The sequence below is a fragment of the Delphinus delphis genome, chromosome 13 (genome assembly GCF_949987515.2).
Source record: "Delphinus delphis chromosome 13, mDelDel1.2, whole genome shotgun sequence".
Lineage (NCBI taxonomy): Eukaryota > Metazoa > Chordata > Mammalia > Artiodactyla > Delphinidae > Delphinus > Delphinus delphis.
The window spans coordinates 23,314,275-23,334,221 of record NC_082695.1 but is presented as its reverse complement, the minus strand read 5'-3'; the positions used below and the strand labels follow the sequence as shown (position 1 = coordinate 23,334,221).

The 19,947-nt window shown below is 56.2% G+C and overlaps 1 protein-coding gene across 2 annotated transcripts in view; it reads right to left on the bottom strand.

Moving 5' to 3' along the window:
- The window catches only part of OSBP2 (oxysterol binding protein 2), a 139,654-nt gene that overhangs the window by 31,574 nt on the left and 88,133 nt on the right, over nucleotides 1–19,947 (bottom strand). For both annotated transcript variants that reach the window (XM_060028353.1, XM_060028354.1), the window contains exon 3: nucleotides 1,583–1,839. In XM_060028353.1, coding sequence (XP_059884336.1) covers nucleotides 1,583–1,839 — 257 coding nt within the window. The remainder of the gene's footprint in view (nucleotides 1–1,582; nucleotides 1,840–19,947) is intronic.

Below are 19,947 nucleotides of genomic sequence, written 5' to 3'. Positions count from 1 at the left end.
GCCCAGGGTGCAGGCTCGTCACTTGGGTCCAGCACTCCAGGTGCCAGAACTGCTAACAGGCTTGCTAATCATCCCCAGGGGCCTGAGCTTCCCATCAAACAATTCATTACGCACTTAGGTAGCGAGCTGTTTTTATGGCTTCGTAAACACAGATGAGCCTCTGATGCCTGATAAAATACTTTCGCTAGAGACGCCAGCTGAGCAGCACATTATCTGGGAAAAACCAAAACCACTTAAGACGATGCGGCTTTAGTCTCCGCATGTGGGGAGGCCATGCCAGGGAAACCGCGGGGAAGCACAAATGCATCATTATGCCTTAAATGCTCGATATCGGTGCCTGTCACCGGAAGAAGGACAGTGACAGAGGCCCCTAGAGTCTGGGGGCTGTAAGGAGGCCAGAGGGTGGACACGGGAAAAGGAGAGAGAAGACCAGTGACAGGGCCAAACAGCAGGGCGGCCACAGAGCTGCAGTCCAGCAGCCTCTCTGCACGTGGGCGCCACTGCACCCCTGAAGGCCATGGACAAAGTCCACACCTGCGGGCACCTGTGCGTGTTTCCCTGGAGTCTGGGAAGAGGGTACAGGGTCTTGGCCTGCAGTGGGCTCCAGCCTCCACCTTCCCACCCTGCCCTCAGGTTTCCTGGTGTTGGACAGAGAGCCTAGTCTCTGCTCTGAGCCCCTGCTTTGGAGGCTGAATCCCCCAGCTGGGGCTCACCTGGGCACTGGTACTGCCCACTGTCTCTGCGGCCAGCCTGCCTGAACCGCGTTCTCTGGACCCACCTCCTCTGAGGCGGCCTCCATCTCCCCACACCTCTGTGCTCTGGCCCCCAGCTCCCATGGTGCCATCCTAGCTGGGATGTGCTCATCCTGGGGGCTGTCCTTGGGAGGAGGCTGTGGCCTCCTCTGACACATCAGACCTGTGTCCAGAGGGAGCACATGCACCTCTGGGGAACACTCATCAGGCAGAAAGAGGAAGGACCCAGAAGCTCGGTTCAGCCTTGAACTCTCTGCCACCACGGAGAGACCCTCCCGGTTCGCGGTCACAGCTGTGTGGCTCCCAGAACCCGTGGAAAGGGGGAACTCCTGGGGCTGAACCCCTCAGTCCACAGACGTGGGTCCTCGTTCAGCTACTTACTATCAGGTTGGCACGGCTGTGGTGGCCTCAACTCGAAAGCTCTTCTGACTGAGGGACCCCCACCACACATGCAAGCCCCCCATGGTTACAGGTCCCAATCCTGCTGCATCTGGGCCACGTACTGGGGGAAAGAGCAGCAGCAGCTGTTGCTGAAAAATGCGGCAGCCGCGTCCCTACTGTGTGTGCTGAGCCGGCTGCTTAGGTTGGGCGCTCCCTTCCTCACCCAGGCCTGAAGCACCTGCGGGCTTAGCCGGATCTCACACCCAACTCCAAGCTCCACCCAACAATGAAAAGCAGTGTCCTCACCCCGTGACGACGCGTGGATGAGATGACACGGAGGATGACGAGAGCAAGAGGGAGCCCTGGCCTGTCCCTCACCCTGGCCACCCACTGGGGGACTGGGGAGCCACCTCCCCCTTGGGGCCCTGGGCCGGGCCAGCGGCACTCACATTGATCATAGCATTTGAAGTGATGCGGAAAAGGGTGGCCCGCTCGCTGACCGCCTTCAGCTTCTCGCCACTCTCACAGGGGATCCTGAGGCCGTCCAGCTCGCTCAGGGAGCGCTGCAGTGCCACGCCGTGCTTGGCCACGAGCTCATTGCACGTGCTGAGGTCGTCCAGCTTCAGGGAGAGCTTCTTGATGGTGTCATGTAGCTCGCTCTTATCAGCTGGGGAGGCAGTCTCGTCCTCGTCGTCCCCAGAGTCATCTGTAGAGACACGCGGGGTCGCCATGGTTCTTACGGAGCAACACACACCCAGAGGCCCGGGAGGTGCCGGCTCCTGGCCAGGGCGAGATGTCTGCACAGCCCCTCTGGAGTCAGTGCGGGGGATGGAAGAGGGGACCAGCTTGAATGACAGGGCCTGGGCTGTGCTTTGCAGGGGGCACCAGCACCCCCCAAGCTGATGTGCAGGCAGGGGTGGGCTGTCCGGGTGAAGAGGTGGAGATGGCTGTGTGGAAGCGGCTCCCATCCCAGACCCCGCAGACCCTGAATGAAGCCCGGGCACTGTCGCCACGTCACAGGCCCAGCTCGGGCTGACCCATGCCTCCCCCGCCAACCTGACCTTGCTCTCCGCTGTCCGCCCACCCCCGGTCCCTGCAAACAATGAGTGCTCGTGCTTCGGGCCTTTCCCTCTGTGTCCCCACTGTATCCCCACTGTGTTCCCACTGCCTGGAACCTCCTCACCACCCCCAGCTCCTCAGAGGTCTCACCCCTGCCCAGCCCAATGCCGCCCCATCTTCAGAGCCGGCCTGAAGACCCCCCAGGCCACAGTCACAGCTCCCTCCCCGCTGCGACCGGTGACCCCCTCCCGCAGGTCTCTCCTGAGGAGCAAGGCCATGCTCACCTATGGGCGTCTCTTGTGTGGAGACACTGGCTGTGGCCTCTCAATGGCCTTGTCAGGGTAGGGACTGTACCACTCCCAGGGGACAGACAGGTGATGAAGCTCAGGTAGGTGAAGCCCTGGCCCAGGCCCCCTGGCTAGTGTGTCTGCCTCCAGAGCCACCCTCTTCACGCCTGGGGGCCTCCATGAGGAGCCAGGCAGGTGCTCACGCCCCACCCCCTCCCTGCTTACTCGACCCCAGGTGCCCTCGGCACCCCTTCCTGGGAGTCTGAGGTACCTTGGAGCCTGGCCCACTGCCAGCCCAGCTTGTGTCCAAAGGGGTGCGGGGCTATGGGAGCCTCCGGGGTGCTCTGCGGCGAGTGGGGTGGTGTGGGGAGCTGGCCTGGGCCCTGCTGCTACTTCGACACTGGCCTGTGAGTACCAGAGGCTGTAATTGCTGAGCGGTGTCTGAGATGCCTTGATTTAGAAATAATTAACAACTTTTTTTTTTTTTGGTGAAGGAAATCTGTAACCCAAGATAGAAATTTTTGAAAAAAGGACGCATTGTGAGAGAACAGATTTCCTCCCATGGCAGACAGGGTGCATGGGGGTGGCCACAGCTGAGACACTGCTCCGCACACGCCCTGAGCTGGAGGCAGGGCCTGGCCAGCCTCGGAGGGGTGCCTGGAGCGAGGAGGTGGCAGTGGGCAGCATCCAGGCTGGGGGCAGGGCTCGCCCACCCCATCCAGCCCAACTGCAGCCCCGAAATGACCCAGTGTCTGGAGACCACACGTGCCGGGCCAGGCCCTGGGCCACTCGCTTGACCAGTGTGAACGCCGAACCTCAGTGACCAGCAGTGCAGGCGTGAAAACGCAGCTTCTGAGACACCAAGCCACCGGTTTAGGGCCTGTTATCAAGGGGGCAGTGCTGGATCTGAACCCAGGGGGATCTGCACGGAATTGTTTCCTCTCTCTGGATCACCTTAGAAAGGCTCCAATGGCTGACGCGTATCTTGCCTTCCTGGGTGCCAGGCACTGGGCAGGGCGCTGCCTTGGTTAATGCACGTTGATGACCCAGTGAGGTAGGTTTGAGGGGGCAGACAGGTGCTTTGAAATTGCCCAGGGCCACAGGCGGGGAAATTCTGGAGCCTCCAGGCCTGTCCGGCTTCAGAGCCTAGGCTCTTAGTTACAACGCAACCTCCTCTCACTTTCCAGGTTCAACGTGTCAAACAACCAGAATGGCCACCAACCAGTCAGCACAGCTGCTGCTGGGCACTGGGAGGGGCACACGGGGGCATGCTGACTGTGGGTCAGCCTGAAAGTGACCCCCTGTGCTCTGAGAAAGAACTGACCAACCTAACTCGGAGCATCTTCCTGCGGGACGGGCAGAGGGTGGGTAATCGCACCTTAGCAAGCAGCTCTTAGGGTCCAAGTTCAGGTCCAGCTGCCAGGGACACAGGAAAGTGCTTGTTCTGCTCCCAAGTTGCTGGCTGTGTTGCTAGGGGAGGGATGGGAAGACACCTGACCAGCAAAGTCTGTTCTATGGGGATGCGCAGGCAAAGTACCTCTCAGAGGGACAGTGAGATCAGAATGGGGGGGGAGGGGCGAGAGGAGGAGTGACTGGATGAATGATCTTGGGTGCATCCCAGGAGGCCTGCATGGAAGCGGCAGGTCACACACAGAAGGGCAGGGTCTGGAGAAGGATGTGAATAGTAGCACAGAGGAGCTAGCTGGAGAGGGCACAGCTAAGGAGCCTGGGCCTTCATCCCTTGGCAAAACGGAGTATGTGGGCATTTGAGCAGAGGTCCATGGATGAGAGGAGGCTGGTGACAGACTGAAGGGCAAAGCTGAACAATGAAGGGGACCCTGGCCCCCAAATGGTGAACTGTGGCCAGGCTGAGTCCCAGGTCTCAGTTCAGGGTCAGGGGTCTTTGCAAGGAGTAAATCCATGTGGGACACACAGATGAAGCTCAACATCAGAGATGCAAATGAAACCACTCAATGTGACGTTCCTCAAAGTAGCAAAAAGAATAGATGGCATTAACTCATCTTGTGCTTTCTGAAGGATGAACTGGCAGTTACCCATCTAGAGCCATGAAAAGGGCTCCTCGGCTTCCACTGCCCCCCCCCACACCCCCACCTGCCCCCCGGACGGGAGCTCTGCTGGTGGTGCATGTCGTCCAAGGAAGGAAAACACTCATACGTGCAAAGTCGCTTAGGCTGTGGTTCTCAAGCTTGTGGCCTTGGGGGTTCTCAGGCTTTTCTGACCCCACACATCTTCACTGTCCCCACTCCCACTGGGAATAAAACTCAGGCACAGTGAGCATCTGAGAGGAACAAAGTAACAATCCACATCTCAATAACACAGCAGACACTGAACTATCCATGGACTTAAAAATCCTACAGGAATTCTGCAACTATATAAATACAAGAATAGCAGCAACTGGAATCTAGGACCACATCGAAGCCACACATCCACCCACGGTGGAGCCCTGGCCTGCCTCAAAGCTCATGTGAAGGCCAGAACTCAGCACAGAGCAGCTATGTGGAGGAGCTTCCAGGCTGCCCCTGGTGTAGGAAAAATCAGGTGGTCGGAGAGCAGAGGCTTGAGCTCCGGGGCACCTCCCCAGGCGGGGGCGCTCACACGTCTGCCCCAGCCGCTGACATGAGGAGCCTGCGGTCCCTGCGCAGTGGGGAGGTGCCAGCACAGGGCCGAGGGTGGAGGAGGCAGGACTGGACAGGAGATCCCCTTCACCGGGCAGCAGGTGTGAGCAAGGGGCCGGTTAGGGGAGCCCAAAGTGCACATGGCACCTGCCCTCTGCCTGGTGAAGATCGTTTGCCATCCTCCACGCCGAATCTCAACCCCTGAGCACAAGGCCCATCTCTCCCGCTCTCCCTGGGACACGCTGGCCTGCAGGGCCCCTCACCCACCCCCACCGAGCTCCCTGCGGTCAGTTGCCTTGCTCCACTCATGCTGGCCTCTGGCTGGCTCTGCACCAGCTGGTGAGCCCCGGGAAATGCTGCGTGAGTTGCACTCAGACCCAGCCCAGTCTCAGCAGCTCGGGAAGCAAGCTCTGGAAGAGGCAGCTTCCTACTGCTCAGCCGTGAAGGGCTGGGTGGGAAGGCGGCGTCCGGCAGCAAACAGCCACAGCAATGGACGGTGGCAGCAATGGACAGTGGCAGTAGTGGCCAGGGCATACACAAGGTGCCGGCACTTCTTAAAGCACTGGACAAATAACTCACTTAATCTTTGCACCCTTAGCACCCTCATTTTACAGGTGAGAAAGCAGAGGATCAGAGCAGGACGGGTCCTACAGAGAGTAAGTGGTGGGGCTGGGGTCCCTCCCCTGGTCTCTCAGCACAGGCCACACTGAGGGGGTCACTAACAGGGGCATCTCACCCTGCCCTCTCCCTGCTAGCCTACATCATCTCACCCTCCTCCCCCACCCCTCCCGAGACTGTTAGCCTCACCAGGAAGAGGACAGAGCCAGAATGTCTGTACTGGGGGTGGCGGCGGGACTGCAGACCCTGCCACCCACACCCTCATCTCAGCGGGAGGGCTGAGGTTCAGGGCAGGAAGCATCTGGCCAAGACCACCAGCAGCCAGAGAACAGAAGCCCACATCCCTGCATGGCCAGCCTCCAAGGACAGTGACCCCAGGGAGCCAAACTGGAAGAAGGACTGGAGAGCTGGAGGGGGCAAAGGGGAGGCCCAGGCAGGGGGCAGGCGGCAGGGGCTTCTGCCCTCCCATCCTCCCGGCCGCAGCTGCCAGGGCTATCGTGCTGAACCCCTGCTTCCCCAGGCCTTGCTCTGCCTGCCTGTCTTGCGCTGCTGCTCTGGGTGTGCTTCTAACGTTCAGATCAAACCTTCACAGAAAAGCGACTCAGCAGGAGCCCAGTGAGTTGCTCCACCAGCTGCAAAGACTGTGGCTTCTGAGACCAGGAAGCGGGCCTGGCAGATGGGGAAGGTGACTCTGCTCTTCTTCCCCAGGCAACTCTGCACCAACGAGCCTGCACCTTCTAATGAGAAAGACTTCCTGGGGAACTCAGGCCTGACATTCCTCAGCCAGTGGCACCCCGAGCCTCCCTGGCTAAAGTGACAAAAGCAAACAGCAGCTCCAGACTGTGGAACATGTAAAGAACAATCAACCCAGTCTCCAAGCCAGGGGCGGGGTTCAAGGTAAGGTGCAGGCAGCTCTGGGGATGGCGGGATCACATGCAGCAAATGACCGTGGAATAAAGGGCTCAAGCCTGTTCTCAGACACAACCATTTCTAGAAAAGCACCGACTCCTGAAATACCCACTGATTTTCACCAGCTAAATGCAAGAATGAATTCTCCTTTTTGTTAGATGAGAATAAATCCATAAAACTCGGGTTACCAACGTGTTTACAAGGCAGCAGTCACAACTTCTCTGTCCATCCCGGCCAGGCCAGCAGAGTACGGCAGTGGCCTCCCATCCATGGCAAGCTTCCCAAGTGCATGAGTTTCCAACCCTTATCCTGGGTTGGCTAGTGTCCCCCCAAAATCATGCCCTTCCTGGAACTTCAGAATGTGACCTTATTTGGGCTGATGCAGGTATAATTAATTAAGATGAGTCATATTGGAATAGGGCGGGTCCTTAATCTAATATGACTGACCTCCTTACAGGAAGAGAAGCAAAGACACAGAAACACTCGTGATGACACAGAGACTGGAGTGAAGCATCTGCAAGCCAAGGACTGCCAGCAACACCAGAAGCTGATCAGTACTCTGACTTACTGCCCTGAGGGGTGGTCCCTGGATGCTCCCTAGATAAGCACTGAGACTCCCACCTGGCACAGAGACCTCACAGGTCTCTCTGTTCTCCCCTCAAGCCTGGCACACATGCCTCCCTGACTGCTCAGGGAGGTGGCCTGGGACAGCGGAGGAGCCCGGTTCTGGGCCAGGCAGTCCTGCTTCAACCCCACGTGGCCTTGGCTAAGGGTGCTTGTCCATACTCTGGGGATATTCATACCTCCTCTGGAAAAGGATTTAAGTCCCCAGCGTGCAGCCAGGGCAGAGCTGGGACTTCCTGGCCCCCCACCCACCAATATCCCTGTCACCCTCATCTGCACAGCTCACTTTTTGCACATAACCAGTCTTGAGTTTACTTCAAATCATAGAGGCTTGGAGCCAGAGGGAGCCCCGGTGTTTCTGCTGTGCCCCCACCCCCGCTTGGGGGTCTCCTTGAACCCTTCAGTAGCCGGCTGCAGCTGAGGAGCCACTGGGCACCCGCACCAGGGCTGGGACCCTCTTTTACCTGGAACTCCTGGGAAGGAGTGGGTTGCCATGGAAACAGCCAGCAGAGCAGAGCCAGGTGGGCTATTTTTAGAAGTGGAGCTTTTTTCCCCCCATCTTTGAGGAAAATGAATCAAGTTTCTGGGTGGGGAGGCAGCTTTTTGAAACCAAGTAACCAAAAGGCTGCACAGATTGGTCTGGAAGGTGGGGGAGGTGACATGGTGGGGACATGGGAGCCAGGGGCCCTGTGGCTGCCCCATTTTGCATTGTCTCTTGCTTGTTTCTCTGGGGAATCTGGCTTTGCCCTCGCCTGCCCACAAGCTCCTCGGGGTCAAGGCACAGGATGACCAGGGCCCCCCTCCCCTCACACACTGTGGCTGGAGATGAGTGACAGCAGCACTGGCTGAGGAGGGGCCTCAGGACAGGTGAGGTGAAGGCTGGGGAAGCCCAGCACTCACGCCTCCCTCTGCACCTCCACCCAGCGCTGGGCAGGACAAGGTTTGGGGGGAGGTGGTGCTTAGATGGGTCCTGGCAGAGGGACAGGACTGCAGCGGAAGGGGACAGGCCTATGGAGGTGAGGAGACAAGTTCAGGGACACCAGCAGGGTTCTGAACAGGGAGGGATATTCAGATGGCTCATCCACCTCTAGGTGCCAGGAAGCCAGGGACCCCCGCCCTCGCCCAGCCAGGCCATGCTCTGCCTGCGCTCCATGCCCTTGCTTCCTCTTGGCTCTTCAGCCCATCTAGTGCCAGGGAGACCCCGTGGCTTTCCCACCTCCTTGCCACTCTCCAAATTTCTTTCCTCCTCTCCTCCATCTGCAGATGGCTGCTCCCGGGGCTTCCCTGGTGGCCCAGTGGTTAAGAATCCGCCTGCCAATGCAGGGGACACGGGTTCGAGCCCTGATCCAGGAAGATCCCACATGCCGCAGAGTAACTAAGCCCACACGCCACAACTACTGAAGCCCGCGCACCTAGAGCCTGTGCTCCGCAACAAGAGAAACCACTGCAATGAGAAGCCCGCGCACCGCAATGAGTAGTAGCCCCCACTCACACGCAGCAACGAAGACCCAACACCACCAAAAATAATAAATAAATAAAATAAATTTATTTTTTAAAAAAAGATGGCTGCTCCCCAAGGCCCAGTACCCATCGTTTCACCTGAGCACTGCCCTGAGCCCTCGGGCTCCCCAGCACTTGCCCCTGGACCTGCCTCCGGCTGATGGGAGTAACATTCAAAAATGTAAAAAGAAGGTGATGGCTTCTTGGATGACAAGGTACAAAACTTGCTAGCCAGGCACTAGGCCACTGACCGGGCAGGGCCCAGAGGGGGTCAGGGGAATAAGAGAGAAGCCTTGTCCCATTGGCCAGGAGTCACGGGAGGAGGCAGCCACAAAAGGGGACCCACAGCCATCCATGGGTGGGTGGCCCAAGGCAGGTGGAGGCCAGCAGACAGCCAAGGAGTGCCACTAGCTGGTGTGGGGAAGGGGCGGGGGGACAGGACACATGCTGTCTGAGTGCCTGCTCACCCCAGGCTGGCCCCGTCCCAGCCCCCTGCCACTCCACAGAAGAGAGGGCACAGGGAGGGTGGGGAAGGATTCCTGCTCCCTGCTCCACCATGGCAGGGAGCCTGCATCAGTGCAGCGTGGGCCCCGCTGTGCCCGTAGCCTGAGACCCAACTTAGAACGGCAGCTGACGATGCTGACATCATGCCCTGACCCAGCAGTGCTCCCTGACCCAGCAGCATGGTAAATGGATTAATGGGGACAGGCGCTGCTCCCCTCCCTCTCCGCAGGACAGGGAGGGGACAAGGCCTAACCCCCGAGCCCTGCAGCCTTCCAGCCATGGTCTGGGACCCTGAGTGGCCACACCTCCCTGGGGCCCCCAGGACCCCATGGGGGGCTTTCATCTCGCCTGAACACTAAGAACTTTGAGCAGGGAGTGCCTCCCGCTTTCCTGCAGTCTGGCTGTGCAGAGACCCCCACCGCAGGGCCTCTGAGAAGACAAGCACAGCCAGCGGGCGTTGGTTTCAAGTGAGAACCATGGGGCCCTGCACTCTCGGCAGAAAACAGCCACTTCCAATTTGCAGTGTTAGCATCTCAAAAATTCAATTACAGCAGGTTTGCTGACTGTTATTTAGATTTCGGGAGGTTTGTTAAGCTGCCCAAATTCAATTGCAGAATCCAATCAGCTGGATGCTGACAACAGAAACAGGCCTTGAGGCAGGTCCACGAGGTCAAGTGACTTTGGTGGCTCTGAGACCCTACAGCCCTGTTGCTCAGTGACAGCCTATCCTGTGCTTCCTTGGGTCATGACTTCGCCATGTTATGACACAGTTTGCTGCATGAACCACACCCAGGAGAGGAATGGGTGGCGTGGAGAGTTATGGACTGTGCCCAAGACCCAAGGCTCCTGAGTGGTGGAGCTGGGATTGGCAGAGTGGTCTTTACAAAGAGTCTGATGGCCCCTGCCACTCCCATGGCCCTGAGGCTGAGAGACTGCAGCAGCTCACTCCACCCAGCCCGAGATGAAGCCTGCACTGGCCAGTGACCACCTGGCCTGGACTGGGCGAGTGGGGAGGTGAGCCCTGCCTGGGGTGACGCTGCTCCTGTGGTCCTTTGCCCTGGAGGAGGGCCCCACTCAGGCAATGGGGAGAGGGAGGCTGAGAGGTCTCCTAGTCTTGACAGAGAAGGGCTCAGACAGGAGCCCCGGGGTGGGGTCCCAAGAGGCCTTGGGAGGAGGTGACTGCCTTACAGGCACACCCTGCAAGGGGTGACACAGGAGGAGGTGCTGCTCCAGGGGGATGAGGTCCAGGAGCACGGGGCCAGAGCCCTGAGGAGGAGCACCCCTGAAGTGCAGTCCCTGAGGCAGGTCGGAGGCCTCAGCGCTGGAGAGTGAAGCACGGGAACCAGGTCAGACGAGACAGGGAGCCACTGGGGGCCCCTGGGAACGGGAGTGCCCCCCCACCAAGGTACTGCCAGTCCTTCCTGACTGGGAAATCCAGAAAGAAAGCAGATCTGTCTTTCCCAAAGTACATTCTGTGGGACACTAGTCCTGCAGGGGGTTCTGCAGAAAAAGGAACCAGTGATTTAAAAAAAAAAACTTCCAAAAATAGGATGAATGACGTCGTTCCCAGCCAAGGAGGCAGGTGACTGAAAGCTCTGAGAAGCTTGGCCTTGAGGATACCGGAAGGCATGGAGGAATCTAATCTGATGGAAAAATCAGATAATAATAAATAATAAATCGTGAAACCCTGGTAGGCAGATGGAAAACACAAGCCAGAGCACCGGCATCATATGACCTTTGTGGGCCCTCTGTGGCCCATCGCCCCTCCTCTCTCTCTGGCAATCAGCATGGGGTGTGTTGAGGGCACCAGGAACCGGGTGAGACCACATTCAGGCTCTCCAGCAGCTTCCACTGGAGAGGGGTGCAGGGGTGGCACCCCAACCTGGACAGCTATCAACAAGGCTGAGGTGGGGCCCCAGGGATGGGTGCCCTGGGCTGACACAAAAGTCGGGCTTTGCTTCCAGTCCACAGGGGATGCAGAGGCAGGAACCTCATCCCACAAACACGAATCTGTAGGCCAGTATCTGTGGTGACTGAATCTCTGATCTTCTCAGGGAAAAACACCCCCAGGGACCCCTGGGCTGGCTGTAGAGGCCAGAAAGCAGCGGAAGGCTGGGCGAAAACCTCAGAGAGCAAAGAAACAAACCCCCTTTCCTCTCACTGGAAGGGGCTAGGGCGCAGGGTCAGAGCCACGAGCCACATGATGGGTGAAAAATAAGTGTATGCAAACGACGGCTAGGACGCCCGCAGAACCAGGTGCCTTCCTCCTCAGCAGAGGGCTGTGACCTGGGGCCACACAGCATCCTCAGGATGATGGACGGCTCTGGGAGCAGGGCCCAACTCCAGGGAAATAAACACTGGTGCAGAGATGGAGCCTAAAAATAGAGGCGCAGGCTCCAATTATGGCATCTTCTGAGATGCTGAAGCCAACCTGCCACCCACAGCCCCCTCCAGCCCGCAGAGCGCCCAGCCCACCCAGAGCTTCCACCCTAACCAGGGTTTCCACGGGGTCTCCTAAAGGAATGGGGTGCCGTCCCAGATCCAGCACTGCAGGGAGCTGGCGTCCTACGCATCCCCCCGCCTCCAGACTCACTCATCTGCCCCGTCCTGGTTTGAGTCTTGCCCCAAGGTCCCAAGGTGCAGAGGTGGGCTGCCCCTCAGCCAACCTGAGGCAGGTGCGTGAGGGCTGGACCCCACGCCAGCTGGGTTTGGGCGGAGACGCTGCAGCCCACCCCCTGCCGGTACCAGCTGACTGGGGGCGAGGCGCCGCTGCTCTCACCTGAGCCCTTGTTTAAGGGGCACGAGAGAGGCAGCTGGAGCACGGACGCTCCTCTTCCTCCGACCTGCTGATGTCGAGACAGGAACCCACCTGCGTCTCAGCACGGTGGATCCTCCCCGAGGCACCCGCCTCACCTAGACAACAGTGAGCCTCCTCAGGGGGCTGCCATGCTCCCCCAGCCTCCACTGCAAGCCTCTAAACTCCATCCCACCTGTCTGCTCACTCCTGGCTCACAGAAAGCCCCCTGCAGGCCCAGCCTCCAGGTCAGGGGGACCGCCTAGTGCCTTGGTGGCGGGAAGGGCATCAGTATTTTTTAAAAGTTTCTCCAGGAGATTTCACACCACAGCCGGGTGAGAACTGCTGGGTTAGATGCTGGCGAGGCCTCACCAAGCTTTAACACCTCATAATCCGAGGCTTCAGCCACATGTTTCCTCAGCGCTCCATATCTGTCCCCCACACCCTGCACCCCACCTCCAGGTGCTGCCTCCCAGCTCTGCAGACTGAGGAACCAAGGCCGAGGGGCTCACGTGGCCTCCAGGCATCTGGCTCCTGAGGCTCCCTCTCTCCGGGGCCCTACACTGCCTTCTGGGTAACCAAAGAAAAGGAAAAAAGTTCTCTTGGCTTGCCAGCTTAGGAAATTAAACAACGCCCTTGTTTCCACGTTGAAATCCAGCCTTTGTCCACAGAACACAATTTCAGTTTGGGTGTTGCTGTCTCACCTCTGGTCCTGTTTCTTCACGACGGCGTTACTTGTTAGCAGCTGCCCCAGATCCCATCAGGTTACGAGCCGTGGCCTCCCCATGGCAATGGCTGCTGGGGCCGTGGCGGGAACACCATGGAACGGCTTCTTTCTGCCCTCGTAGGCAAGGGGGAAGCACTGCCCTTGGCCCAACCGTGAGCACAGCTCCCTGGAGGCCACTGAGCCCACCTCACACTTCTCCCCACCAGAGAAGGGCGCCCACCCCACGGTCCCACCCCCTCCGCTTCCCGTTGTGGGTCCAGAGATCCCTGACCAATGAGAAGGATCATTTAATGAACAACAAGGAGCCCCACCTGTGGGAGTGTTTAATCTTGCTCAGCACAAACACCTGTCTCACAGCCAAAGCAAGTGGGACTGAACTGAAGCGAGGTCTGCCGACCCACACGAGAACCCACTGATCCACCCCCAGCGGCGCCAGCATAGTTGAGCCACTCGCTGGAAACTGCCAGATTACATTTTCCTGGCTCGAAGACAGCCACAGCTGCTTATCCTTGGAAATCATCGGACGCCCACGTAATCATGCTAACAAGCTTTCCATGTGTGGCCACCTCTAGGCGTCAATGACAGAGAGTGACTGGGTCGGGGAGGAGGCGGGGTGGGGTGGGGCAGGGCTGGGAGAGGGGTCCCGCCACCTAGGAGCCCGACGGGCCCTGGAGGGGCAGGGGCTGCATCTGCCTGGCTGATCTCCACCTCCTGGGCCTGCATGCAGGAGGTGCCAAACAGAAACCTGTTGAATGAACGGATGCCACAAGGGACGATGGTGGGAAGCGTTTTGTGAACCCCAGGGCAGTGTGCAGGTGAGCGGTGATGGGTTCAGGGTTTTCCCCTGGCTCTTGAGAGAAGGCAGCAATCACAACCCACTCACCGTACGACCCACCCCCTTTGGCTGCCCAGTCCCTGCAAAGTTCCTCTTTCTCGCCCTGCAGACCTCAGAGTGCCCTCCCGCTGCTTCTTGCTGTGGGTGGTGAGTGGAGGCCTGGCCCTGGGCCAAGCTCTGTGGGGAGGGTGAGGAGGAGACCCACAGGCCCTGCCTGGGTGGTAGAATCTCATAGTCTGCTCCATGCAGGGTGGACAGGCCAAGTTGTGTCTTAAACAGAAAGGGAACAGAGTCACCCCTTTCATTTAAATGCCCATGTAAGACGCTCTCCCCTTTAGGAGTCAAGCAGACCTGCAAGTCCCAGTTTGCTATTTATCACCCCTGAGACCTTGCAGCTACTTAACTTCTTTACCTTCAGTTCCTCATCTGTAAAATGGGTCAATGCCTGTAATGTGCTTAACACAGTGTCTGCCACAGTGAGGCCACGAACATCAGCCATTATTACCTGGCTATAAAAAAGAGCCACACTGAAGGTAGAAAAGTCAAAAAGCCCTGTAGAGAAAAGCATAAAGTAGCAAAGAAACAATCACCAGCAATCCTCCTCAAGATAACCTCATCAACCTGTCTGATGCCAGTGGCATCTCTTCCCGCCCGCTCCCACATGCTACCCATAATGGGGACTGTCCCTTGTTCCAATTCCATGACTGCCAGCGACCAAGAACACCCAAGCAAGGGAACTCTCAGGGGCCAGGAGGGTGGATGGGAACTCTCATCACTTGAAAGGCGTGTGCCCTGCGATCCAGGCACACCTGGAGCCAGGTTACCATGACTGCCTGCTCCCTGCCAGTCTGAGGTCCAGGTGGGCAGAGGCAGCCACCTGAAGGGTCACCTGAAGGGAAGGCCGCCAGTCTCTGATGGCAACACCAGAAGAGTACACTTGGCAGAATGTGTTTAAAGTGACCCGGCTCAGAGTGAGGCCGAGAGAAAGGGGCAGGAGGTAGGGACATTTTTGGAGGCCGTCTGGCTCCTCCAAAGGCCCTTTTGTTCCTCTCCTCGTTCTGGGTCACTGTCCATGCAGCTAGGAGCCTGGCACAGGCCCTGTGTTCGCAGGCATCTGAACATTCCTCCTGGAGGACACGGAAGGCAGTGGACAGTCCTCTTCATGACCCACATCCTTGGGAGCCCCGACCCAGAACTGACAGGGGAAGGCTGGGGATGAGGGTCAGTGCGGCCGAAGAAGGCATTCCTGTACCCGGAAGACATCAACGCTTTCCAATTCCCAGTCTAGCCTTCTGTTTTGTGTTTCCTATGTTCCCAGGTCGCTAGGGAGGCTGGTGGGTGGGCAGGTCCTCAGCTTAAGTGTTGGTTCGGCCACCAACAGACTGTGTGATTTTGAGCAGGTCTCTCCCTTCTCTGGGCCCCAGTGTTTGCTCCTGAAAGGAAGGGCCTCTACCGGGCAGACCCACACTGCTCTGCGGAGAAGGTCCACCAGCTATGGTTAATGCAGAATTTAATGCGTACGTGCATTTGACCCTGGGCCTGGGGGCTTCTCTGCTATTTGTGCTCTGGGATGGGGAGGAGAAAGAAACAACCCTGTGACGAAGCAAGCTACCCCAACCCCACTCCGGATGTGATGATTCAGCAGAACTGGTCATTTATGAAGAAGCCCTGGGAGCCAGGCCAGAGGCCAGGATCCATGGAGGCCCTGCCACCGTGAGATGGAGCAGAATGCTAATTGTGAGAGTAACTGCATCCCAGCCAGGCAGGCAGAGCCCAGATCTGGGAGTCAGAAGCGGGGCTCAGACCCAGAGGCGGGGGAAGGAAACAGGGCTGAGGAAAGGCCTGAAGTGGAAAAGGTTCGAGAGTGTCGGTCACCAGTGCCCCTGCCCTCTGCACGGCTTGTTCCTCCATTAGTCAGCTGTGCCCCTGCCCAGGTCCACCGTCGCCTCCCCAGCCCTGTTCCCGCACCTGCTGGACAAGGAGGGCAGCCACCCCTCACAGCTCCGAGGGGCCCTACCAGCAGGACCGTGCAGACACCACTGTGGGCAGGTGGCTTCCAAGGCTTGGCTCAGGGGGAAAAGCTACTTGAGCAGTGATTGCTAAGGAGGAAAATCAATCTGAAAATAGTGAGGCCCCAGAAAAATTCACATTCGGGAGGAACCTGCTTGCGAGGAGCTTGGCCAAAGACAGACGAGGTGGGATTTGCTGGCCATTTGCTCCCGAGGGCAGGGATGAAGCCATGGCCCCCGCCTCCCCAACGGCCCCTGGCTCTGACCATCTGCTTGCCCAGCCTCTGTCAGGGGAGAACTATTTTCTTCCGGGCCAGCAAGCATCATTCTCAGGCTCTTGGCTGATACACTGCTTACTGTAAATCAAGAAATTGGTTTTCTGTTTTCTAAAAGAAATGGAAATTAGAAATTCCAACGTGTGATGGTGTTTGCAAAGAAACTGCAAGTGATTGTCCCTAAAAATAGAAGGGAGCTGTTTCCAACTGCCAAGTCTTTGTGACTAGGAGCAGGGAATACTGCCACAGGGAACTGTGGGGAGGGTGAGATGGTGGAAGTGACAGCCACTGTGAGGCCAGGCGAGGGAAAATCCAGCAGAGACAGGGAAGAGGGTGAGGGAGCGGGGAAGGAAGAACCTTGTCTCAGAGCAAAGCCCTAGAGGAGGGCACCTGCCCACCTGGGGCTGTGCCGGCGGGCTCTCTACCTGAGTCCTAGGGACCCCTGCTCAGCAGCTGCTCCCTGAGCCTGCAGGGAGGCTCCTCACAGCCCGGGCAACGCAAGGTCCCCAGAGCCTGGCTGAGACCTTCCCCTCAACTGCAGAGCCCAGGGGCTTCTCACTTAGGCCACGGGGCTGAGGGAGAAACCTGGACCCACCCAAAGGTACCACGCAGTCTGCAAGGGCATCAGAACACAGTCCTGCACAGTCTGAAACCCCACAGCCAGGCGGGCTTGAATTACAACCAGACGGTCTGCAGAGATCCAACATCTTTGGGCCAAGTTTCCACCCGAGACCCATTTCCGATTGGCTCCACGTTGGCCTGGCGGGGCTCCCCTTAAATAGGTCACTGTGGCTGACAACTTTCTGGTGTCCTTGTCCTAGGCCCACCCTGGCTGGAAGGGGGAGGGACTGATGGAACAGGTAGTGGGGGGCCGTGAGGCCTTTGGGCTGTGCTGAGCTGAGGAATATTCAGGCCGTTTAGGGCCGGAGGACTTGGGGCCATGGAATGGCTGTGTCCTACAAAAGACCCCTTTTCTGGAGCAGGTGAGCCTGAGGCAGAGACTCAGGCAACAACAGAGGGTCACTGCTTGCTGGCCACACAAAGTCACTCCGCAGTTCACGAAGTACTCTGCCGGGCAGCCCCAACTCGGGTCACCACACCCCTGTGCTGTGGGCTCCACTTCTGGCCTCCTTAAGTGCCAGGGGTGCTGGGGATCTGTGAGGCGAGGTGCTGCCCCCGGTCATCTGATGGGCAGCTTGATTCTGGGATTTGGATGCTGGGGCCATGAACGGGGATGTGCCAGGGCAGTGGGCACATGAGCCAGAAGACAAAGAAGGAACAGCTTCCTTACAGAGCTGAGAGAGAAATAAAAAAACCTAGAATTTTATAGTTCATAAAAATGTCCTCCAAAAATAAAGATGAAGTAAAGATATGTTCAGACAAATAAAACCTGAGAGAATTTGTGGCTCCCTGACCTACAATAAATGTTAAAGGAAGTTCTTCAAGCTGAGAGGAAATGATACCAAATGGAAACTCAGATCCAGAAAAAGCAGTGAAGAGGGCTAGAAATGACACCAGGCAGGACCCTGCGGGGACTTCCAGGTACAAAAGCCCCTCCAAGTCTTGTTTGTAGGAAAAAGGCTTTCGTTCCCCAGAACTTCCTTAAGTTCCAAAGAGCAGGCACAAGCGTTTACTAGTTAGGGAGGTGGGGGAATGTAAAAACAAAGGAAAAGCAGTTAAGCAAGAAAAGTAATGACAATATTCAGCATAAACAGAGCCCTGGGACTTCCCTGGTGGTGCAGTGGTTAAGAATCTGCCTGCCAATGCAGGGGACATGGGTTCGAGCCCTGGTCCGGGAAGATCCCACACGCCGTGGAGCAACTAAGCCCATGCACCACAACTACTGAGCCTGCGCTTTAGAGCCCGTGAGCCACAACTACTGAGCCCACGTGCAACAACTACTGAAGCCTGTGCGCCTAGAGCCCATGCTCCGCAATAAGAGAAGCCACCGCAATGAGAAACCCGAGCACCACAGTGAGGAGTGGCCCCCACTCACTGCAACTAGAGAAAGCCTGCATGCAGCAACAAAGACCCAAATGCAGCCAAATATAAAAGTAAATTTAAGGAAAAAGAAAAAAAAAAACAGAGTCCTAGTTCCTCCTCAAGGGATATACATAACAATCTGACACATATCTTTGAGTTCTGCAGGATGGTGACCCTCACCCAGGTGGAGGATGGTAGCTATATGCTGAACACAAGGATGCAGACCCCAGAATGGTTGGAACCAGGAGGTTGATGATTAAGATTCTGGAAACATCACCTTGTTACTTCACCACCAACCAATCCGAAGAAGGTCATGCACCCTGCAGCCCTCACCCCAAACGTTGCCTTTAAATTAAAACCATTCCCTGAAAGCCATCTGTCTCTTGTTTGGGTCTTTGAGCATAAGCCACTGTTCTCCTTGCTTGGTGCCCTGCAAATAAGCACCAAACTTTCCTTCACCACAAACCAGTGTCAGTAGATTGGCTTTGCTGTGTGGTGGGTGAGTGGACCCAAGTTCGGTTTGGTAACAGAAAAAATAAGTATGTGAGTGAACATAAAAGATGCTGGTTTTCTCATTTTAAGATTTCATTTAAAGGTAACTGTATAGAGCAAGTAAAAAAAGTGTATCTTCAAAAGTAAAATGGGACACAGCAGAAAGGGTGGGGGCCATAGAAGTAAATATATTGTTGCAAGGTTCTTACTTATAGCTGAAATGGTATATGATTTGAAGGAAGACTGTGATAAGTTAAATGTGCATAATGTAAACCCTAGAGTGGCCACTGAGAAGATAGATGTACAGCTGTGAGCTAATAAAAGGAAAAAAATGAATACTAAAAATAATACCACAGGGGCTTCCCTGGTGGCGTAGTCGTTGAGAGTCCGCCTGCCGATGCATGGGACGCAGGTTCGTGCCCCAGTCCGGGAAGATCCCACATGCCGCAGAGCGGCTGGGCCCGTGAGCCATGGCTGCTGAGCCTGCGCGTTCAGAGCCTGTGCCCCGCAACGGGAGAGGCTACAACAGTGAGAGGCCCATGTACCGCAAAAAAAAAAAAAAAAAAAAAAAAAAAAAAATACCACAGATGGCAGGGAAAGAGAAAAAAAGAACAAAATAGATGAGACCAAACAAACAGCAAAATAGTAGATTTAAGCCCAACCATACCAATAACTACATTAAATTAAAACGGTCTTAACACTCTAAAAGTCAGAGGCTTTATCAGACTGGATAAAAAAGCAAGACTCATTATATGCTATCTATATAAAACCCCTTTCAATATAAAACCATAGATAAAATAAACAACCATATGCTTTCTATAAGAAACGCACTTTAAATGTAAAGACATTGATGGGCTAAAAGTAAGATACTAGAAAAAGAAACACCAGGCAAACAGCAATTACAAGAAAACTGTATGGCCTTAATAACATCTGAAAAGAGGCTTGAGGACAGAGATAAAGAGGGAAATTTCATAACAACAAAAGAAGTCAATTCATTAAGAAGATACAAACCCTGATTGTGCATGTACCTCATGAGAGAGCTTGAAAGTATATGAAGCAAAGCCAGAAATGGAATCTACAATTATAGTTAGAGATTCAATACTACTCTATTCAATACTACTCTATCATAGCTCTATTGACATTAAAGGGATATTTATTTATTTATTTATTTATTTATTTATTTATTTATTTATTTTGTGGTACGTGGGCCTCTCACTGTCGTGGCCTCTCCCGTTGCGGAACACAGGCTCCGGACGCGCAGGCTCAGTGGCCATGGCTCACAGGCCCAGCTGCTCCGCGGCATGTGGGATCTTCCAGGACTGGGGCACGAACCCGTGTCGCCTGCATTGGCAGGAGGACTCTCAACCACTGCGCCACCAGGGAAGCCCCAGACATTAAAGGGATATTTAAAAAATATTATGTACAATGTTATGCCAATAAGTTTGACACCTTTGATGAACTGGAACACTCCTTGAAAGAACAAATTACCAAAAATAACACAAGAAAAAAAAAAGTGCTTTATAATGAAAGTGAATTTAAAATTAAAGACCTTTTCCTCAAAG